We start from the raw sequence: 23,102 nt of genomic DNA, 5'->3' as shown, positions 1-23,102 counted from the left end.
CCAAGGAGGCCAATGAGACTGAAATAAAGCCGTGGGGGAGTGAATGGTGGCAGAGGTCAGAAAGGCAATGGGGGAAGAAGAAATTCAAATCTTCTGTGCCTTGTAGGCTGTTACAAGGGCTTTGAATTTTGCTGTGAACGAGTTAAAACAACCAGAAATTCTTGAGCAAAGGAACATGATAAGACATGGTTTTAAAAGGTCACTCTGGCAGCTGTGTTGACAGCTCCTTAAAAACAGATAAGGAGATCCACTGAAGAGGCTGCAATTGCCTGAGAGCCCCCAAACACCTTAGTCTAGACAAATCTCACAATTGTGAGATAGAGAAAAAACAAAAAAGCAAAACAAAAGACACGAAAAATAAAATTATAATTGTGAGATAATAATTGTTCTAAATTTTAAGATTTGCAGTAGATTCTGGCAATTTCCTTTTTATATATATATATAGTTTTGCTCTGTAATTCAGGCTGGTGGTAAACTCACTATGTAGCCCAGGTGAGTGTCAAACTTGCAGTGATCCTCCTGCCTCAGCCTCCCAAGTACTGGGATTACAGGCAAGCACCACCATACTCAGCATAATTTCCTTTTTTTTTTTTTTTTTTTTTTTGTACCGGGAATCAAACTATTTGCCAGGCAGGCGCTGTTCGCTGAGCTATCTCCCCAGCCCCTTTCCTAATGTCTTGAAAGCTTCTATATATTTTTTTTCTTCATCTCTTAAACCCTGAGTTGCTTTAGTCCCTGCCAGTTAGGAGGCAGAGTCTGACCTCTATAATAAAAGGAGTTTGACTTCACTGACTTCAATCTTCATTGAGTGCTTAATATGTGACAAGTAATGCCTTAGATGTTAGGTGCTTGGGGTTACAGCAGCCAATGTGAAAGTAAGACTTGTAATTCTCCCCAGATATTCAGACCGAAGAAAAAGAGTTCAGGTTAGATGTGCTAAGAACAAAACAAAAGCAAACCAAAACTCCCTTAGGCTCATATCTATAAAACCAGCCTATTCTTGCCTCTCCTTCACTTTAGGATGTTGGTGATGAGTTAGTGAATTACTATTTTTACTCATTTTAATTCAAATATTACGGAGAGTGTGTTGGTAAAGGAGAGCCATGAAGTGATTGGTTCAACCACAGGAACCCTAAACCCTGATTATATTTTTTTTCCTCAAAAAGATTTGCTTTCCTTGGTATTAGCTCAAGCAAGCAGAATTCTTGAGAATTACATCATATTGTTTTGTTTTGTTTTGTTTTGTTTGCAAGATGGGGGAGTCAAACCCAAGGTCCTGAGCCGGGCATAATGGCACTTGTCTGTAATCTCAGCACTTGGAAGGTTAATGTAGGAGAATTGCCATGAGTTTGAGGCCAGCCTGGGCTACATAGCAAGACCCTGACTGAAACAAAACAAAGCAAACAAAAAAAAGCCCAGGACCTTGTGCATAGCTCTACCACTAAGCTATATTCCCAGCTCTTACAGTGTGTTTTGAGGTAAGAACTAGTTTTAAAGTAAGAACAGGGGCTGGGGATTTAGCTCAGCGGCAAAAGCGCCTGCCTGGCATGCACAAGGTCGTGAGTTCAGTTCCCGGTACCGGAGAAAAAAACCAAAAAAATAAAAAATAAATTAAAAAAAAATAAAAAATAAAGTAAGAACAAGCCAGGCATGGTGGTGCACACTTGTGATCCCAGCATTCTGGGAGGCTGAGGCAGGAGGATCACAAGTTTGAGCAAGGGCCTGTCTCAGAATAACAAAGGGTTAGAGATGTAGCTCACTGTGAAGGCTGAGGGTTCAATTACCAGTACTGCAAAAATAAATGAATAAAAAGTTTGTTTCACGTAGGACCTGAAATTAATTATATCAATATTTTCTATTGTACAATAATGGCTTTTTTTTTGTGACAGGGTCTTGCCAAAGTTGCTAAATTGCTTAGGTTGGACTTGAACTTGCAATCCTCCTGTTTCAGTTGTGTGCTGGTATTATAGGCATGTGCTATTTTACCTGGTTTACATGAACATTTTGCTCATGTATAATTTTGTGACTTGATATATTGATCATTTGTAAAAATATTGGTTCCCTGAGTTATGCAGATCTTCCCAAAGCTGATTCATTTACACAATAGTAAAAATCACATTTGTTCCCGGCATGGTAGTGCATACCTATAATCCCAGCACTCAGAAGGTTGAGGCAGGAGGATCAGCACAAGTTCAAGGCCAGCCTGGGATACATAGTGACATACTGAATTAAAAACCCGTCACCAGCCTGAACTACATAGCAAGACCTTGTGAAGGAAGGAAGGAAGGAAGGCAAGAAGGCAGGAAGGAAGGAAGGAAGAAAGAAAGAAAGAAGTCAGATTGCAACTCAAACAATCATACGTCATTTTCTTTTGTATGTATAGAAATGTTATGAGTATTTCTAGTTTCATTACACAAGATATGAAAAAGACATGTACTCAAGGGCTAAGATGTAATAAAATAATATTAATTTATTCCTTTATCAAAGACCCTCTTAAGAGATACTGATATTTTTTAAAATTTTATTGTAACTATGCAGTAGTGAATAATACAACTCAGTACTTTGGTGCCCCACTTTGATTCATGGTAACTAAAGCACCAGCCGCTTCATCCACCACTACTTTTGCACTATCAGTGCAGATACTAATGTGATGGAAAAGGCAACACATATTTTAGTATTATTAGGTGAACAGCTGTGACCCGCACATCCCCTGAAAAGGCTGTGGGGTTCCTAAGTATCCATGGAGAACTCTGTAAGAGCGGCTTCCTTATAGAGTTCTTCCTCTTGGATGGAACTGCTTCCCGACTGAGATACTACGGCACTTCCCTAAAGGACTGTGTCACTGTCACATCCTATCAGAGTGGGGGCCCTCTCAGGATAAGGGATATATTTTATTTGCTCCTCTTTTCCCAAGATGTAGCACAGGACCTGATGTACTAAATACATAACAGAGAATAAATTGAAATTTTCTTCTAAATTTTCTCTTGACCTCCCATTTGGTAGTGTGAAAACCAAGCTGAGAGCCTAGGTCACTGATATATCTCTTCCTGAAGTTTTCATATTATTAAAAAAAACCCTCATGCCTTTTATTTATTTATTATTTATTAAATACACAGTGAGTACTTAATAAATGCTTATTAAATACAGGATGTTCCCTATAATGTTTGTTTTCTGTGCCTAGTGATTAATTCTCATTTCTCCCCCACAGTGTGTGTGTGTGTGTGTGTGTGTGCGTGCGCGCGCATGCACGCGTGTGGCGGCAGATGGATTAAGAAGTACAAATTCTGAACTGTGGGAGACAAAAGAAACCTTTCAAAAGTTGGGCCTTGGCTCACAGATATTTTCTCATAGTCTGCTAGGGCTCTCTCTGGGAATTTGCTGGCTACTTCAAAATATTCATCTATTCCAGTTGGCTGTGGGCTTGCCAGTGGGTTAGGGAATTACTGTTTTTAGAGTGATGAGTGAAAGATAAAAATGAAAAAAAGGAATTCTACTTTGGCAACTGTAGCTCCTAAAATACTTGCATTTTATTTTTGTACCCAGTGATTATCTAATGGATTAATGCTGTTAGTAAATGATGCAACACTTTAACATAAAAGCTTAGAAAAAACTATACTAATTATGACTTTAATATTTCTTTTTGAGCACATAGAATTTTCATCGTTGGTAGGTTGTTTTGTTTTGTTTTGTTTTTGTCTTTTTGAGACAGGGTCTTGCTAAGCAGTTCAGGCTGGACTTGAGCTCACTTTGTAGCCCAGGCTAGCCTTGAACTTGCAAGGATCCTCCTGCCTCAGCCTCCCAAATACTGGGATTACAAGCATGTACCACCATACCCAGTTCATTGCTGGTGGTTTTAAAGATCAAGCATCTGGACATTAATGTTCTAAGCATGGGTCAATTTTGCAAATAAGTGGTTTAATTAGTGTATTGGTACTTATACCCTTAATCCTAGCCAGAACTATGCCAAACCAATCAGTGGACTGATTTAGTAATCACACATCCTTTTTTTTTTTGGTTTTGTTTTTTTTTTTCGGTACCAGGAATTGAACTCACGACCTTGCGCTTGCCAGGCAGGCACTGTGCCTCTGTGCTAAATCCCCAGCCCCAAAATTCTGACCACAGCGCAGTGTTTCTTTTTTTTTTTCTTTGCGGTACCAGGGATTGAACTCATGACCTTGTGCTTGCCAGGCAGGTGCTTATGCCACTGAGCTATATCCCCAGCCCTGTAATCACACATCCTTAATCCCAGCATCACACACTCTAGATCCAGCCACCTCTGAAAAAGCCCTATGACTACATGGGGCTTTGAGGCAGGGGAGCATCTGTACATAAACCATAACACCGCCCTAAAGGTGGGTAGCCTGCATAGGATATAAAGGGCAGAAAGAGCATCACTGTTTATCACTTGCAACTTTACTGCTTTTGCTACTTCCCACCTGCCCTGAGTTGTTTCTCCTCCGCAATGTCTCTGCCATGCCACCCTGCCTTGGAGCCAGCCAACTATGAACTGAAACCTCTACAAACTGCGAGCCAAATAAACCTTTCCTCCTTTAACTTTGGTGTTGGGTATTTTCATCTCAGCAGTGAGGAAAGAAACTAAGGCAAGCAGGAAGAAATAGCAGGAAGAACATCATACTGACAGCTATGAGGTCTTTTGAGTTTAGTGGAGGCTATTAAAAAGTGGAGTTTGTGTTTCATTTGAATCTTCTTAAAATTTTCTTTCTAAAGAACAGTTGACTCATAGTGGAGTATAGCTGTATGTACTGTAAAAATTCTCTCCTCCATAAAAGCAATGTAAATACTATCAAATCTTGCCAAAATCAATTTTAGGGGGCTGCCACCTCTCCCAAACTCTGTTGGGAGTTGTTCAGTGCATCTTTTATTCAGTTTATACAGAGTGCAAAGGGTATGGTTGTTTCCTTGTGTTCCAGTGACAAACTACATGATATTTTATAAAAACATAATCAAAAGAGAGATTTGGTCAACAAAAAGTGAACAAAGAAATGAAAATGATAATCTTGGAAGTTAAGTGAAAACTGAATATAAAAGGAGTCTTAGAAATAATGATCACGATAATGTTGACTCGGCTGTCATGAGAGACCCTACACAGAGTCAGAAGGATTTAGCAAAAATGACTTTATCTACATTAATCAGGAGAGTAGCTGTGACTAAAAAGGATGTCCCAGAGGAAGCAATGGGAGCACAACCTCTGCATTAAAGGATTTTCAGAGCTATTTTATGAGATTGAACATTCAAAAAAGAAAATGTTTTAGCAGATCTAAACTTAGGTGTATGACATTTCACTGAGGCATAGAGATGTTTGTTTCATATTATATTATACATGTTATACAACAAGAAAAAAAAAAAACTGCAAGCATTGTTCAGACTCTCCCTTTTCAGTTTCTTTACCTGGAGATGAGGATTGAACCCAGGGCTTTATGAATGCTAAATACACAGTCCTTCTGGTATGACACACAGAGGGGTTAATACAGAGCATGTAAAACTTTAGTTACCAAGTCAGAAGGTTTTGGAGATGGCAGACTACCTTCCAATTCTACCTTCACCACCTACTTCGTCCCCTGGGGCAAGTGACTTAATTCCTTTTTGCTCTAGGTTTCTTATCTAGAAAAGGGCATAATCCTACTTTAAAAAGTTGTTGAGACAAATTGTTGAGGAGGTAAATTATTGACAACATAAATATATGTACCACTTAGCACAGTGCTTTGAACTAATGTTGGTCAGTGACTATCAACTTTTAATTAGTTTCACACTATACAAAGATTGTTACAAGGTAAGAAAAATAAAATGAAATAAACAGAAAAAAGAACAATAACAAAAGAACAGTAGTTCCTGAAGAATAATAATGTGTCAAAATAGTAAATAATCAAAACAATGCCTCAGCCTCCCAAGTGCTGGGATTACAGGCCTGCACCACCACACCCAGATCAGAGTGCTCTCTGAGAAGGTTAGGGTGCCACAGGAATCACCTGCATTTTTGAGGGCTCTATCCTTCCCTTCTCCCTTACCCTCAGTACTGAGGCAAGAGATTAGGGCACGGCAGGGTGGCTGGAAGACAGGATGTAACCTGTAAGTTAACAAAAATCCAAAACAGAGGCTCAACAACAAGATGTGACCTGTCAGTCAGGCCACTGATGCTTGGGCAGAATAACTTCCACCTGACGGGATCTGACGTATAAAAGACTGGGGCTCTGGATTTCCCGGCCACTGAGATCTTGCTGTTCTGCTGTCCTGTTTCCGCAGTGGGACATATCTCCGTGCTTGTTGGACATATGTCTTCTTGTTTTTCTTCATTCTTTTCTTTCTTCTCTTTTCTTCACTTTCCCCCTTTTCTATCTTTACTTTAAAAAAAAGTTGTGTTTACCTGTTCATCAATTGTCCCAGCCAATTCTTTGGTCAGGACAGAAAGAGCCTAGGATCACCGGACACCGCGCCATCGGGCAGCAGCTTTTGGCCAGCCAAAGCGAGGAGAATAACAGCTGGGACCTAAGGAAGCCCAAAAGTAAGACCCCCCACAGGGCCAGGAGTCCGTGCTGGTGCTTTGTCTCAGCTCCCGCCTCGGAGCCAAGCAGAGCAAGGGTTTCCATCTGTGTCCAGTTCTAGGCTGGAGGACAAGCCCTAGGCGTAAGTGGGTGCCCGGAGGCGAAAAAGGTTAAGGGGGTCAGGGCCAGAGTCTCCGAGTTCAGCCTAGAGCAGCGCAGCCAGGCCCACCCCGCGGCACCCCATGCCCTCTGCTCAGGCAATAATCCCACCTGGGGTGAAGACCGAGGCGGGGCCCCTTTAAGGCCTGACTTTAGCCCGGGGAGCTGAAACTCCGGGCCTTTGCGGGCCGTAGGGGCGGCCCTGTCTCAGGTGGACACTGCTGGGCGTCGGGGCCGGTGCCGCCTGCCTGCACTTGCAGCCTCGCCGCCGCGGGGCATGCGGAATCGGCGGGCAGAATCAGCACTTGCAGGCCCAGCCCTGGGGATCAGGAGCTTGAGGGGACCGGCCCTGAGTGGTGCGCGGGGGGCCGATGCCCGGGCGGGGCTGCCGCGCCCGGATTGTGCCCTCCCGAGCCCGGGGCAAGCGCAGCCGAGGAGGCGCCTCACGCCTGTGTCCTGCAGCCGAGCTGAGCGCCACCCTCCTCTCGAGCGCGCAGAGGCGACGCCGCTGCCCGCCGCGGGCCACGGGCACCTGGGGTGGTGAGGCCGGAGCCGGGGACTGAGGCGCCGCGAGCTGGCGCAGAGGGAGTAAGAGCGCGCGTCCCCACGGCCCGGGAGCCGCTCCGCACCAGCCGCCAGCCCTCAGCTGCGGGCGCCCTGAGACCCGCGGGCGCCTTGCCGGGATGGAACGGCCAGGGAAAAGCGGGGACAGCGGGCACGGGACAGCGGCTCCGCAGGCAGCTGCGGGTGCCCGCCTGAGGGTGTTGGCCGGGAAGCGCACAGCGGCTTTCGGCCAGCCGCTCCAGCTGACCCCTTCGCGGAGGGCGCTGTTCCCGCTATTTTCACTGGCGGCGGAGGCCGGAAGTGCGGGACAGTCACTTCCGCTTTCTCCCTGGGCGCTTCCCCGGACAACAGGCGGGAGGTCTCTTTCGGCTTACCCTTCCCTTAGAAAAGGGGTGTTTTCGCTTTCTTTTCTCCGAGGGGCGGGGTTAGGGAGTGAATCAGTTTCCTGCCTGCCTAGCGCCGCAGCCGCAGAGGTCTGCGTGTCCGCCAAAGCAGGATCTGATCCGGCGAAGCGCCGCCCTTGAACAGCGACTCTTGCGTTGACAGACAAGTGGCGCTGGGAGCTGGGCCTCACAAACCGGCGCGGGCCGGGAGGAAAGCCGCCCAACAAGTTGAGGACAGTGCTGGGTGCTGAGTATGCCCGACAGCGAGACACTAGCTGTGGCCCAAGGACCTAAGTGGTGCGCCAGATCAGTTTCTGATTTGTAGCACAGTATTTGCCTGGAACGGTATAAGAATCTCAAGGTTCTCCCTGTCTGCACACTTTCTGCAAGAGGTGCCTGCAAAGCTACATTCCTGCCCACAGCTTAACCCTGTCTTGCCTAGTGCGCTGCCAGACCTCCATCCTGCCGGAGAAAGTGGCGGCTGTGCTCCAGAACAATTCTCACTGTGCTGAATGAGAGGTCCTTAGAGCTGCTAGGAGTGAGGCTGTGGTCCCATCTGTGTGCCTCACCGTTCTCCACCAACAAAGAAGCAGTTAACTTTGCAAATACAATTGAGCAACAATATCAAAATGTCTTGACTGTTTGATGTGAGTCTCACATAAACATGAAGAGTATAGGATAGTATCCTGGCATTAGCTCATCAATGAAATTGATAGAATTCGAGCTAGCAACAGGGCTTCAATAAAGGCAATGTTGCCTGGTGAATACCAGAAGTTCTGAGTAATCTGCATTCTCAGTTTGAAGATTTTTCTGGAAGATAGCCAGGAATCCCAAATATATTTAGGCTCAGATGTAGGACAACTGGAAAAAGAAATTAATATATGTGAACAGTATTATTAAGACCTTCTTAAATCTGCAGAAAGGAGCAAAGGAAATCAACTTATAATCTGTACATCTCTGAAGTTAGAAACATTAGACTTAAAAAAACTGAGAGGATCCATTGATTAGATAGATTGAACTCCCCTGTAAAGAGATGATTTGTGTGAAAGTATGTTCAAAATCACAGACAAGGAGAAACAAAAGAGCATGTTTTTTAAAAAGCCAAAAAGTTACACTAAGAAGGCTGGAAAATCTCTTTTTTGGTACTGGGAATCAAACTCAGAACCTCAAGCTTGTGCTGCTGAGCTATATCCCCAGCCCCAAAATCTTTTTTTTTTTAATCTTTTTGAGACAGGGTCTGGCTGTGCAGTTCAGGCTGGCCTTGAGCTCACTTTGTAGCCCAGGCTGGTCTCGAACTCACAACGATCCTCCTGCCTCAGCCTTCCGAGTGCTGGGATTACAGGCGTGCACCACCACGCCCAGCTAAAATCTCCTTTCTTTAAGCAAAAGATTGCTAGTGAGACATTATCAACCAAAAAGGAACACTTATCTGAATCACTTCAAATCATATAGCTTTTTTGAGGGCTCAACATAGAGACAAAATGACAGATGAAAAATTTAAAAATGAAAACTCTTCAAAGTTATATTATTTAGTGGATCTCTGAAACAACTGAGAGAACCACAAACCCCAGGAGATCCAAATACTATATAGGAAAAGCAACAACAATAACAAACCCCAAACTGGCAGAGCATCAACAGGAGTACAAAGAAAAACTCCAAGGGATATGTGATCATCTCACCCAAACTAAAAACCGCATAATTAGGCACCAAGCAGCTGATGTTGATAAACATGTTGGAACCACTAAAGAGCATCTGAACCAGCAATGCCAACAGATTAAGGCCCAACAAGAGAAGATCATCTCTTTGCTTGAGAAGCAGGACCACTATCTCTCTTCTGAGGAAAAGAAAAACTGAAAAACAAAAACAAAAATAAAAAAACCCAAAACAACAACAACAACAAAACCCATGAAGGAGCTGAAAGCACATGTGACATTGGACTGGCCAGTCAGAGAAAAAAATGAAGTTGACACTCTCTGTAGAAAAAATTAGAAATGATGCTAATTATGGTGTGTTTGAGTACTGGCTATAGCAGTTAGAACAAAAGCTTGAAAACCTGGGGTGCACAGGTATATGGTTTCAGTGGTCTATTGACCAAGGTGATGCCATCCCAGCTGGAACTGGACACTGTGAATGCTCAGGCCAACAGGGCCTTTCAAGAGCTGAAAAGTTTGGGTGGATGCACTGCCCCTATCTAGTGCAAAGAAATTACATCATTCAGAATATCCTGGGCTCCTGGATGACTGCCTTTAGAAACCACCTCAGTGTCTACCATGATTAGGGGCCAAGATACAAACTTTTTAAGGTACATAACTAAACTCAGACATCCTAAAATTGGCTGCAAATTCAAAGAAACCCTTACCTCAAAAACAAGTTGACTGTCAAGAAATACGATGTCAGATCTTCTGGGTACGTAGTGTCTCTTTCCACTCCAATCATATGGTATAGGGGATACAAAGCCCAGTCCTTAATTCACAAAAAACAAGACCTCATTTGCAACTTTTTCACCTGGTTTTCAGACCATGATGTTCCAGAGTCTGACAGAATTGCTGAGATTATCAAAGAGGACCTGTGTCTACAACCGCTGCCATACTATCTGTTGTGCAAAGGAATCCCAAGAGCCAGATGCTGACCAACAAGGGAGCCAGTCACAAAGTCCCTTACCACCTCTCGCTGGACATATCCTTGGAGAAGAGTAATGGATATGCTTTTTTTCCCCCCTGCACCTGCTCTTCTCTCTGGATATTCAGTTCCTTCAACCTCAAGACCGAGACTGTTACAGATGTGCTTCTTCATTTCCACATGGCTTTTTTAAATTTTTTTTTTTCCACACGGCTTTCATGTTTTCTTTTAGTATCCCATGCTGATATATTTCAGTTAAATTTTTTCTGTCTTTAAAAAGCCTAAGTGTATATGCTCACAGTTGTCCACTGCTAGGGAAATTCTGAAGGTAGTATTTCCCTGTTCCTGCCACTTCTTCTGTGGCTGGGAAAGTCACTAAAAGGGATATAATGACAGTTCTGGTCAAGTGATGACCAGCAAGCCACAAGTGTGTCTTGGAGACTCACTTCATCGTTGATCTCAGGGTTCAGTGCCAGCTGGCTTTGGTGCTCAAGGCAGCAGACCGTTCCACAAAGTTGGCCATTGATTTGGGCACAAAAGAATGGTCTCATGTCAGCAGCATTAAACTCCTGAGTTTGAAAAGGGTTGGGATTTGACCACTGTATTTGTTAAATTCTTACAATCTGAGAATATGAGAAAGATTAAAAATATATTATTCTTGTCTTCTGAACAGACATGGATTATAAGGCTTCTAAACTTTTTCCTTTTGCCCTTATAAAAGATTAAAATTAAATGTAAAAAGAGCTTTCCTGTTCCTAACGGTGTCACAGCCTTGTTCTAAAGATGAACTGTCACGATGCCTGGCAGAGCATCTTGACATGAGCAGAATTCGCTGTGAACCTGGTCTGCTCTCAGGGACGCTCTCTCTCTGAAGCACCTGTCCAGACGGTACAGGTACGTGCTGACTTTAGGCACTTGGCCTGCTCCTGGAGGCTGCAAACTCTTTACCCGGGGTCACACACACAGGTGGGGCACTGTCACTTTTGTCTTGACTGCTGTTTAATGTCCCTGCAGGGGGACATTAAAGTCTCATCTGTGGAAGGGATACTCTGCCCAGGCCCTTCCCAGTCAAAACCCCAAAGGGGGTATACAGGACTTCCTAGTGCTAGATTTCAGGATCAACGCTCTTTCAGTTTGGTGATATAGTTTTGTACTTTTTTGTGTGTAATCGTGTATATTAATCAACAGTTTATTAAACTTTGTTTTATTGTCTTTATCTTGGTGTTAGAGGCTTTTGTTGTTTACAAATCCAGACCTCTAAATTAAGCAGCTGTAACTGTAATCTCTTTAAAGCGACATTTTATAGGAGTTAAAACTTTTGCTTAAAAAAACCCCAAAACATGAGACTTTGTTTAGATTCTCTCAAAGATCAGGGTAACCTATACTGCTCTAAACAAACTACCACAACTTTGACATGGTGAGTGTAAAGGATATTGTTTCCCAGACAGGTGGGAAAAGTCCTACCAGGGCCTCACTCTGATCTACTGTTTTTCAAATGGCTAAGGGAGCCCCTTGGGTTCCACCATTCTCCCTAAGGAGTTGGTGGGCCTTGGTATGGAGAGTCCCAAGGCTGGGAGGGCAACCGGGGCATTTACCTGTCTAAGAAGGCATTGGTGCAGATTACTAGTTTTGAGCAGAGACATCTATCTAGTAAGTACTCTGAGTATCACAAGGGATGCTTTGTGTACCCAGTGGGTCTTGTCCTTCAGCAGGAGACACTCACTGAAGGACTCCACACCTAATTTTCTCTTTCCATAGGCCTTGAGACACATCATGGGAAACACCCTGAAAAGCACCTCGCAGATCCCAGCGATCTCGCCATTAGGCTGTATTCTTCAACACTGGGAAAGATTTGACCCTGCCAATCTGAAGAAGAAACAACTCATCTACTTTTGTAATACGGTTTGGGTCCAGTACCAACTTGACAATGGCAAGAGATGGGTACAGAATGGCAGTTTAGACTACAATACTATTTTACAGCTAGATCGATTCTGCAAAAAGCATGGAAAGTGGACTGAAGTCCCTTATGTTCAGGCTTTTGCATCTCTGTATGTTTTGTGTCTTTCCACCTCCCCCAGTTCTTCCACCCTGGCCACCTTCCATCGTAACTCAATGGAACTACTTCCCCCAGAATTGCCAATTCACTTCCCGGTGGAGGAGGGCCCCCTGGCTGGGACAGTTCATCCTCTCTCAGGGTGCCCTTGGTTCCATGGGATGCTCTCACGACTCAAGGCCACTCAGCTGGTACTAGAAGGAGGCACCAGCTCCCATGGTGTCTTCCTGGTTCGTCATAGTGAGACAAGGGAGGGCGAATATGTCCTCACATTTAACTTCAAGGGCAGGGCCAAGCACCTGTACTTGTCACTGAAAGAGAATGGTGAGTGCTGGGTCCAGCACCTGTGGTTCTTGTCCATTTTTGACATGCTTAATCATTTCCGGGTACACCCTATCCCTCTAGAGCCTACAGGCTCCAGTGGTGTTGTCCTTGTCCGGTATGTACCCACCAAGCAACAGGGCTGGGAACAGACCAGCAGCCATGCACAGGCGTGTGAGGGAGATCGACGTTACCCCAATTTGTCTTCTACCTTCGCGCCTATACAGCAGTCCCAAAGAGGGGCTGCTAGCTCAACTTCTAAAGGTAGTTTGGATTCCCAAGCAGGTCACTGTCATATATTATAAAAGGCTGACAGGGAGGCAAGTAGGGTGGCCTTGTCAGCCCTCAAGATCATGGCCTTACCCCAGTTCCTGAACAACCATTCTGGGCGTTCTTCAAAGAACACAGTGACAAGCTATAAAAACCTTACATGGGAAAATGATCATTCACATTTTCACAGGATTAAGACTCTACTCCCGTGAACCTCTGGGAGATCTGAAGCTCCTCTTCAAAAGGCAACTCTGCAGTTTGGCTTCAAGCACAGATAGTCACCATTAAATACACATCATAGCCTATCGAACATCCATATTTACCTTCACAGGCGCCTAACAGGTTCATCAAGCCCTCTTCTGTTACTTTATTATAACACTCTTTTCTTATTGCCCTCTGACAGGTTTTCCTCAGCCTAGCTGGTGAGCCGTATTATCCTAAAGCAGAGAATACATAATCCCCAGTAGGTAGGGCCTACAGTCCTTTTCAGCAGGAAGTAGCTACCTGAAGACTGAGACCTCCACTCCCTCAACAACCCATAAAGAATTATGGGGATTTATGTCTCTCAAAGGGGAAATGAAGCAGATTAGGGCATAGCAGCATGCTGGAAGACAGGATGCAACCTGTCAGTTACAAAGATCCAAAACAGAGGCTAAACAACAGAATGTGACCTGTCAATCGTGGCCAGGATCTGTGGACAGAGCAACTTCCCGTGGATCAGAACTGAATGAGTATCAAAGATGGCAGCCACTGACTTCCTTGCCACTGTGATCTTGCTGTTCTGTGGTCCTTCTATTTCTGGACCATTTTGCTTGTGATATGTGTCTCTTCTTGCTTCTCTCTTTTCTTTACTCTTTTTGTTTCTTTACTTTTCCTTCTTTCTTCTCTTAAATAAAAGTTGCATTTACCTGTTCACCAGTTGTCCTGGTCAATTCTTTGGGTAGGGCAGAAAGTGCCTAGAATTACCAGATGCTATTCCTTCAGGCAGCAGTATCAATTCTTCGCTTCCTCCAATGTCTTTTTTGTTGGTTTGGGTTTTTTTGGTACCTGGAATCAAACTCAGCACCTTGTGCTTGCCAGGTGGGTGCTGTGCCACTGAACTATATCCCTGGCCCCTGTCTGCTTTTGAGACAAGGTCTTGCTATGTAGTTCAGGCTGGACTTGAATTCACTCTGTAGCCCAAGCCACCTCGAACTCACAGCAATCTTCCTGCCTCAGCCTCCTGAGCGCTGGGATTATAGGTGTGTACCACCATGCCTGGCATGTTTGTTTGTTGAGACAGGGTCTCATGTAGCTCAGGCTGGCCTTGAACTTACTGCATTGTGTGGCAACTGGACGTGGGTGGAGGGTGGTAGTGCTACTGCTGCTCCTGCGTCTGTAACAATCCTCAGCTAGGCTATCAGACATCCCAAGGCTTTGTCCTCTATGACAAGACCCTGTGGTGCCCTCTTGGTTCCTAAAGTGGACTTCTGTGCTCTAAATCACCAGAGCCATCCCAAGATTCCAGGTCAGCCTTTTCCCTTCCTTTCTGGCCCCACCCTGCTGCTCAATTCCAGAGGGCATGTTTGCATTGAGAAGCCCTGCCACTCTCACCACACACACGGCTCCCTGACTACCAGTAGAAACCTGGCTGGGAAGGCTCATTCAAGGGAAGCTAATCAACACACACCCCAGAAGCCAACAAACAAACCCATTCTTTTTTTTTTTTTTTTTTTTTTTTTCAGTACTGGAATCGAACTCACGACGACCTTGTGCTTGCCAGGCAGATGCTGTGCCACGGAGCTAAATCCCCAGCCCCCAAACAAACCCATTCTGAAGGAATGAATGTATCCATTTATTCAATTTTCCCTGTATGACATCTTCTAAAGGAGTGCTACGGAGGCCCCTGAGGGAAGAAGGGCTGGGGTGGGGGTGTGCATAGCCCTGGAAGCAAATTTAAAGTCTAGGTTTTATTTTAGAGTAGGGAAAGGGAAGCCACTGAAGGGGACATAATTGTTCCTAGTCTGTGCAGATCTTGAGGGTAAGACAGCAGATGGGGAATCAGGCTGGAGGTGATATAGAAGTGACAGGTACGGGGTGGCAGTAACAAGGTAATGTTGAATGGATGCAGGTTCAGAGCCAGGGATGGTGGTGGCACTTTATCAGTTGAGATTGGGTTGGAGGAAAGAAAAAGCTCACACCTCTGGTATGGAGGGAAAGGAGGAAAAGACCAGTATCTGAGGGAACAGAAGTTCACTGTGGCTTCACTCTTGGGGTATGTGACCAAGGTAGATAAACACTACTCTCTGTCCATCCCTGGTTCCTTGCTTAGGGAGAGGGGATACACCATCTTTCAAAGTTTAAAAAATTTCAAGCCATTGTGGAGGCCAGGAAACAAACAAAAAAAAGAACAGAAAAAATAGGTGGAACAGAAAAAGGAAGCAAATTCCATGGAGTGGGAAGCTGAATACCTCCCTTCAAGTAGCTCAGGCCTGGCAGCTTGTGCTGGGCTTGTGGAAGATTCTCTCTGGCAGAGATTAAACACCTGGCAAGCAAGTCCCAGCATGAGGAGGGCTTGTGGGTCTGTGGGTCTGAATCCCAGTGTCAACTCACCACCCCGACTCCAGCCACACAGAGGAGCAGGGTGTGCTGCAGATTTCCTGGACCTATCAGTTCTGGTCAGAGTACAAGCCCGAGCCAGGCAGGGAAGGTGTGGTGTATTCGCCCAGGCAAAGGCAGTGGGCTGTGCAGGGCATCTCACTCTTCCCAGGGGCTCATGTCAGTGTCGATGGCCACACAGTTGTAGGCGGCATAGCGGAGTTTCTCCTCGCATACCTTGGCGCTGCAGAGGAAGGGCTGGGTCAGGCCTTCCTAGCACTCTGAGGGGTGAGGGGGTTCCAGTACTGCACTTCTCTGCTGGAAGTCCTCTCACACCAAGGATGCCAGCCCTAGGCGGGGCCCAGGAGACCCACCTGACATAGTGCGGCAAGAAGAGAGTGCTGGAGCAGGTGGAAGACTCAGGCAGCGCGTCTGTGGTCTCATAGCTGGAGGAATTGAGGGCCACAGGTGAGGAAGAGCTCTATGGGCAAGTGTGTGTGTGTGTTGAGGGGGCACAGGTCCTCCCTCTGTGCATGCACTCACCCCAGCTTGTCTGGGTAGATGTAGATCCGCGCTGGTAGGCGGCTACGGCCTGTGACAAAACGCAGGAAGCGGCTACGGTCCTCTGGGGGGAGGAGAAAGAAATGAGCAGCAGCTGATGGCGTGGGAGGCTTTACCACCGCCACCCAGGCTCTGCATCCCACAGAACCAACTTGAATCGGGCATCGCTTTGCTCGCTTTTACTGACCATTGGTGAAATTGTTCAGTGCCTCCCAGAAATACTGCACCCTTGTGTCAGAGGGCTCAAAGTCCTCAAACCGAGCTGAAGGAGTCAAAGCAAGAATTCACTTTTAGGTCTTACTGGGCCCAGTCCTGAAGCCCTCTTCTCTGAACTTCCTCACCCCACAGCCCGGAACTCACTGAGCTTGCGCAGGGCATCCACAGTGACCTCTGGGTCCCCACACACCTTCTTTTCCAACTCTTGCCAGGTCAGCAAGTCCAGCACAGCTTGTGGGACGACCTTCAGCAGACCCGCCTGCATGGCTGCCACCTGCAAAGGAGAAAAAAGGCTGGGCTAGGGGAGGACACCACTCTCAGCTTCCACTGGGCATCTCTGTACCCGCTGATTGGCAGGGCCGTGGGGCAGTGTTGGGCCGGGGGCAAAAGCTCTTCTGTAGATGGTTCTAGAGGCTGAACTCTGGCTGCTACCTGCTCCCTGCTCTCCTCTAGTCGCGCCTTCTGTACCAGCTGGATGAAACGAGAACGGTCCTCATATCCCACCACGACGCCTGTGCCCCCAGGAATCAGCTCCACCACCTGCTGGTCACTGAGCACAGTGGTGAACGTCAGCTCCTTCCCAAACTTGAACTCAAATGTCTCCTTGTCCATTCCTTCCATCACTTCCAGGAGCTTCACCTGGGGGTGAGTCAGAGGCAGGGAGCTCAGCTTCTCATTGGGGAGACAGTCTCTGTCTTTCTTCAAGATGCTCATAAGCAGGCAGGGAAGCAGCCAGGCAAGGTGGGGCCCAAGCAGGCAACAGGGTGTGAGGAGCAACTACCAGGCTATGGAAGCCGCAAGAGATCAGAGCTGGTCAGCCTTGGCGACCAGGAAGGCATCCTGTAGGAAATGGCACCTGAATTGAGACCCAAATGATAGCTGAGACTTGGCTGGGCCATCAGGGAAGTCAGGAAAGACAGTCTTAGAGGAAGATTAAGAAGCAAAGGGTTTGCCAGGCATGGTGCTGTATGCCTATAACCCCAGCACTCGGGAGGCTGAGGCAGGAGGATCACTGTGAGTTCTTGGCCAGCCTGGGCTACATAGTGAGAACCTGTCTCCAAAAAAAAAAAAAAAAGCAAAGCAAAGCTCCAGAGGCATAAGGATTGTTTGGTACTCTGAATATGTACCAAGTGGAAATGGACACAGGGGTAAATAAAGGAGTCTTTACAGGGTCCACATTACCCAAAGACCAGGGCAAAGCCATTAAAGGATTTAAATAAAGAAAGCAAAATAAATTACTTTGGCAGCATAGAGATCAGATGTGCAAGAATACAGATAGGGATGCTCGCTCTGGCAGTAAGTGTTTAGGACAGAAAGAAAGGTGGTCTGCACCAGGGGAACTACGCATGGTAAGATAGGAGAAACAGACAGATGCTTGGCAGAATGAGGGGAACAACGGAGGAGGAGGCGGCGGCTGCAGGGTGACCCTGGGGCTCTGGTGTGCTGAGGGCTGGGCGGAGGCGCAGCTCTCAGCAGGGAGCCCTCGAGGGGATGGGGAGAGTGTGCCGAGCTGGAGGCTCATTCCTGTGAGGCCCCAGGCTCGGGACAAAGGCTGGGGCTGGGGGTCCGGAGTTTAGGGGTTCGCAGAACAGAGCTACTGGTTGAAATCACGAGTGTGGATGGGATCAGAGGGAGCATGAGTATGGTAAAGGAAGCACAGGGGAGCCCTGGGGAGCACCAACTTTTGGCGGTCAGCAGAGGAAACCCTGATTCCAGTCTGACTCACCAGCACAGAATCCACGGCAGGGAAGTCCTTGCTCCAGCTCACCTCCTCCCCAGAGAGCTGCTTCCACACGAAGCCGGGAAGCGCGAGGACCTGTGGGACACACACACAACACTGTCCTCTCCGCCTGAGCTGCCAGGGGCCAGGGCTGACCTGACAGCAGTGTGGATCAGGCTACTCACCAGGAACTCCTTACCCCGAAGGGCAGCCCCCATCAGCTGTCCGATCCACTCGTACTTGGCGAAGTCTCGGCAGGAAGGGTTGGGCACATACATGTCTCGGGCCTCACCAGTGCCATTGCCCTGACCCAAAGATAAAGCTGTCAGTGTGGCATATGATGGACTCTACTTTCCTGCCCTTAGCACCCCAAAGACTTCCCCCAAGATCTTCCACAAGGGCCCCTGTAGGACCCATTGAAAGTACCAAGGCTCTTCCTTTCCTTGTCTGCCCGATGCTACCCTAGGTGACTCCATCCCTCCCTTGGCCTCTCCCGAGGTCAGTGTAGCGCCTGGGAGTTACAGAGACAGGCTAGCAGAAACTTTTGTCAGAAGTGGGGGTGGGAGATGGGCAATTACCTGGTTGGCTGTGCGTACAAAGAAGGGCAGAGGCACAGGAGTGTCGGCCGAGCTGGGGCACAGCTCTTCTGACATATCTGCCAGGCTATCTCGGAAACCACCCCCTAAAATGACAGATGCCCCTAGCTAGGCACAAGACAGCCCAGTCTCTGTAACAGGGCAATAAGTAGACTCTCTGATCTTCATTGGGTGGTAAGCCCAGAAGAGTCTCAGACGCTAACAGAAAAACACACAGGATCCTTTTCACATTCCACTGGGGCCTCACCTTGGTCAATGATGCCTTCTGCAATGAATTTACATTCCCACCACTGGTCATAGCGCATGGGCCACCTGTAAGTAGGGGCAGACCTCTGTCATGAGGCGGTGTCAGGACTCGGGCTGATTCACCAGCCAAGGGATCATCCGGGAGAAGGGTTACAAAATGGTAATGGTGAAGGGTGAAGGAGCAATGTGTGGGTGAGCTGTGTACACTTGCCTCGAGCAAGTCCCTTTCCCTGTGCCGTACCTGTAGTCCAGGGGCTTTTCATACTTGTCAGAGGGCTTGAGGCCTTCATAAACCTGGGGACAGGGGGAAGGAGACAAGGATGTGTGTGTCAAACCTGCCCTACTCTTGCCTGAGGACCTCCCTCAGTCCTAGCTCAGGTGCTCCAGACCTGGGTGAAGACGGCGTTCTTGCAGGCAGGGTCCCGAGAAGGGCAGGCACGGTGTTCCATGGCGAGGCGGCGGTTGATATACAGGCGTGGCATGAAGCTGGGCTTGCTGCTCTCCGAGTCTCGCAGGCACTGGGCCACCAGGCTTGGCCGCTGGCGTGACAGCAGTAGGAATTGCTTCACTTGCTAGTGGGGAGATGTGGCCAGAGCAGGCTCAGCAGGCAGTCACCTTCTGTTCAGCCTGGAGCTTTCCCGCTATGCTCAGACCCAATTTCACCATTCCAGTCCAAATTTAGCCTATTCCCTCTTTGCCCTTTTAGGTCCTTCCTCAGTCCAGTCACCAGGGGGCGCTTTCAGTTTTTTTTGGTTTTGTTTTGATTTTTTGAGAGAGTCCCCTTGTGCAGTTCAGGCCAGCACAGAACTCACTAGGAAGCCCAGATTGGCCTTTAAGTTAAAGCGGATCCTCTTGCCTCAGCTTCCCAAGTGCTAAGATTACAGATCTGTGCTACCATGCCTGGCTTGGGGAGGGGGGAACTTTCTAAAACAAAAAAATTCTGACACTGTCATTACCTTACTTATAAACTTTCCAGTGGCTCCACTGACTGGGACAAAGTCCCTGGTTCACTGCCTGGCCCTCAGGGCCTTTGGCTGTTAAATCCTGCTTCCTGCCTCATCCCTGTGTCATACACCACCTCTCTGCTGTTCTCAATCATGTACTGTTGCTGGTAGCACCCAGTGTGCACCTTTTCTATGAGTTCCTTCCTGTGACATCACCTCTCCTGCCTCAGCCCTGTGTATTCCACATACTTATCTGAGGAAGAGCAGCCCAGACACTGTACTTTGCCTATTTGTGTCCGGCTTTCTTGGTTTCCAGAACCAAAAAAGGTCCAGCCCTAGGGCAGGTTTTCAGAACTCTCTGCTAAAGAATGACAACTCCATGAGCAGGAAGTAGACAACCAATGATTAGCCCTGGGTTTTCCAGGCTCACCTTAATCTCACTGAAGGTGCCCAGTGTGTGGTCCCAGGCAGGTACCAGGTGACGCAGGACACTGTCGAGGATCTTGATGAATCTAGGGTGGTAAAGAAAACTGCAGCTAAAGACTCTGGCACAGATGTAAGATTCCCAACTCCTCAACACACAGGGACAGAAGGCAGGGCCCGGAGGCCGCTCTTTGAAGCCGAACAGCTTATACTAGAAGATCCTGGGGTCTCATCCACGCAGACACACAAGGATCGGGGAAGAGAGAGGCTTGCGGGCCCAGGATCACAGCCACCTTTGCAGGAGGACAGCTCTGCGATACAGTACTTCAGGGTCAGTGCCTTCCAGACGTGGATATCGCACCAGACTGGCTGGCTGGAAGAGGTCTGCATTCAATCCTAGTTCCCGCTGTCTAGATGACTTGATCTTGACTCCTCGAAGACGAACATCAATCCCATCATCTGGGGGAAGAATAATAGTAAGGTCATTTACTGGATCGGTGCCTTCTTGGCCCTCAGACCTGGGAATGGATCCTCAATGCTCAGCCTTTTGTCAACTGCAGCCCCTAGAAGCTTGAGACCCTTGGGATCCCAATCTGCCCATATTCTGATTATTTATGTACTGTTTACTGGCTTCTGTGTCCACCTCTACAATGCTAGGAGGGTCCAGACTCAGTTTCTCCTTTTCCAGGTAAGCCTAACTACCTCTATGGGTTTAGGGCAGGCTTATATGTGGCACCTCCCACCTAGCTCAGGTCCCACAGCTTCAGAGCCTGGAGCTAGTCTGGCCACCACCTTCACTCTAACGCTAAACCTACTGTTCTCTTCTCTCCACACTCACTGTCAGCTTGAACCCAGCTACACCTTCGGGCTCCCTTCCTCTTCTTATGGCCTTAAGCCCCACCTCGGCACTCCACGATGCGGATCTCGATGATTGGGAGGTGGACCGTCATGTCCTCCAAGACACAGACATCCCCGATCAGGGTCCTAAGGAGATGGTGTGAGGCACTTCAGATACTTCTGCCTCAGCCCTTCAGGGACTGCTGGGATCCCTCTCAAATTCGGGCATCCAAGCTGGGCCGGTCTGCATTGCTAAGATCATGCCCCACCTCCTACCCCAGGCCAGCTTGCTCACTCGTCAATGCTCACGTCACTCAGCTTCTTCAGGTTGTCACCTTCGCCCCCATAAACCACCACCCGCTTAGGCATAAAGTTGTCATCTGTGGTGTCCACTGTGAGCAGCAGCTTCCTGAGGGGTCACAACGTGCACCTGGGTCTCTACACACCCATAGGCACATGGCTCACCCACCCTGTCTGCCCAGAGTCAACTCACTTGACAATGGTACCCTTCTTCATTGTAAGCCGTACCCAGTGCTGGCACTGGGACCCATCGCTCTCCCAGTAGGTATCTGCATTGCTGTCAGTCAGGCAAGACACATTGAATTCCTCCTAAGGAGGGACAAGAGAGGCAGAGTCAGTAGTCTCTTTCCCTTCTGCACTGCGCATGTGCTGTGGGCCAGGGAGTGCAAGAAAGCACGGTGGAGCTGGGCTAAAGGAGCAGCTGACCTGGGGAAGGGAGGGGTGGGGAAGGAGGTGCCTAGGGGTTCCAATAGGACTTCCAAGATGGGGGGGGGCTGACAGTGGCCTAGCAACTCTGGCTTGGCCCCAGGAATTCTGGAGCTAGCCTTGAGGAATGTAAGGTCATGTGGTCTCCTCAGGGGAGTCCCAGGACCCACCGTGTAGGAGGAAACGTCAATGCTCTCCACGTACTGCTTCACGCTACCCAGGTTCTCATCCTCCTTGCCCAGGTGGTCATACAAGAAGTGGATCAGGTCCTCGTCACACTCGTAGGTCCAAGTTGGGGGCACATAGCTACGCAACCCCAAGCCCTAATTAGGTCAGGGCAAGACCTGGACCTCCCTCCTCCCCCTCCCATCCCAGCTCACTCACAGTAGCCTTTGCACAGCGTCTGTGTATGCCTCAGCGGGCTTAGGCCTAGCTCCTAGGCGATGCGAGTATGTCAGATCCACCACCTGTTCCCATCTGCGGGGAGAGTGGGAGGTGGGTGAGGTGGCATTAGCGGGTAGCATGGCACACCTCCAGGCCCTGGAGCCTTCTGCGGAGCTCTAGCGTCACACCTCCGGAAGCCTTCCCCCAGTAGCTTCTTTCGGTTCCAGACCCTTCCTGCTCTTAATCCAGACTCCACTCCAATATCCTCACCCCGCCCCGTGTTGGCTGGTTCCCCACGCCTCAGGACTGTCTGACAGTGACCCTGTCCCTTCAAGGGCAGGACCTGAGCACAGGCCGGTAGTCCACGCCAAAGAGCTGCTGCTGTCGCTGCAAGTGGTCCGGAGTGTCGATGGGCACCAGGCGGGCCCCGCCCTCCGCCGGCCGGCACACCAGCAGCCAACCCTCGTCCAGGCCGCAGTCACCCAGGTGCTCCGCCAGCTGCTCCTGCGGGGACGCCCCAGGCGGGGACAGCCGTCAGGGAACTGCTTGGCTGCTCGCCTACCCAGTCCAGGGCAAAGGGCACCGAACGCAATGTCAGCTCAATGTGGGGCAGGGCCGGGGAAAGGCCGGGCACTTTTCTAGACCCGGCGGGGTCCCGGCGGGCCAGAGCGTACCTTGGTCAGCTTTACCCAGAGCCCGTGGCCGTTGCACAGCTCCTCGCCCGTGGTGCGCACGGAGGCGCCGCGCCGCAGCTCGATGCTGTCCCGGGCGGCGCGCAGGGGCCCGGAGCCGGTACCGGGGGCAGGGCCCGCGGCACCCACGCGCAGCCCCAGGCCTTCTGCCTCCCACACTGGCAGCAGCACGCGCGACGGCCCGGCCGGGTCCTTGTAAAGCTTGTAGAGCACTTCTCGTGGCACGAAAGCCAGCGCCGCCGGCAGCGGCCGCCCAGCGCGGAGGCTCCGAGCGGCCTCTGCCAGGAAGCGCACGCGGCCCAGCAGCCGTC

At 48.6% G+C, this 23,102-nt stretch overlaps 2 protein-coding genes and 1 pseudogene across 3 annotated transcripts; 2 read left to right on the top strand and 1 right to left on the bottom strand.

Annotated features, from left to right (window-relative positions):
- Positions 1 to 5,303: 5,303 nt before the first annotated feature.
- Positions 5,304 to 13,950, top strand: LOC102005784 (annotated as a pseudogene).
- On the top strand, positions 8,640 to 11,986 carry LOC102006323 (testis-specific Y-encoded-like protein 1). The gene is made up of 4 exons (XM_013521580.1): positions 8,640 to 8,654; positions 9,673 to 9,778; positions 9,857 to 9,908; positions 9,956 to 11,986. Exons 1-4 carry the CDS (start codon positions 8,640 to 8,642, stop codon positions 10,233 to 10,235), a joined length of 453 nt encoding a protein of 150 aa, XP_013377034.1. The 3' UTR covers positions 10,236 to 11,986.
- Positions 13,951 to 14,682: 732 nt separating the features above from the next.
- Positions 14,683 to 23,102, bottom strand: Hectd3 (HECT domain containing E3 ubiquitin protein ligase 3; the record flags this gene model as incomplete). Of its 2 annotated transcripts, XM_005398789.2 has the most annotated exon segments (21): positions 14,683 to 15,690; positions 15,821 to 15,892; positions 15,990 to 16,071; positions 16,195 to 16,269; positions 16,368 to 16,497; positions 16,656 to 16,862; positions 17,950 to 18,039; positions 18,129 to 18,248; positions 18,522 to 18,625; positions 18,787 to 18,851; positions 19,027 to 19,079; positions 19,175 to 19,357; positions 20,160 to 20,241; positions 20,446 to 20,611; positions 21,054 to 21,136; positions 21,285 to 21,398; positions 21,483 to 21,598; positions 21,886 to 22,021; positions 22,100 to 22,192; positions 22,443 to 22,603; positions 22,774 to 23,102. In XM_005398789.2, coding segments are annotated over 21 exon segments (2,546 nt in total), but the record flags the coding sequence as incomplete, so codon positions are not given.

Source organism: Chinchilla lanigera, unplaced genomic scaffold, assembly GCF_000276665.1.
Source record: "Chinchilla lanigera isolate Chin_1 unplaced genomic scaffold, ChiLan1.0 scaffold00063, whole genome shotgun sequence".
Classification (NCBI taxonomy): domain Eukaryota; kingdom Metazoa; phylum Chordata; class Mammalia; order Rodentia; family Chinchillidae; genus Chinchilla; species Chinchilla lanigera.
Note: the sequence above shows the minus strand (reverse complement) of the source record. Positions and strands in the feature narration are given on the sequence as shown.

What these genes read in the sequence shown, in the direction of transcription:
- LOC102006323 (XM_013521580.1), top strand. An exon ending in TCAAGAGCTGAAAAGTTTGG is followed by an intron (nt 9,779 to 9,856) that starts GTGGATGCACTG and finishes GACTGCCTTTAG; the next exon opens with AAACCACCTCAGTGTCTACC. An exon ending in CAAGATACAAACTTTTTAAG is followed by an intron (nt 9,909 to 9,955) that starts GTACATAACTAA and finishes GCAAATTCAAAG; the next exon opens with AAACCCTTACCTCAAAAACA.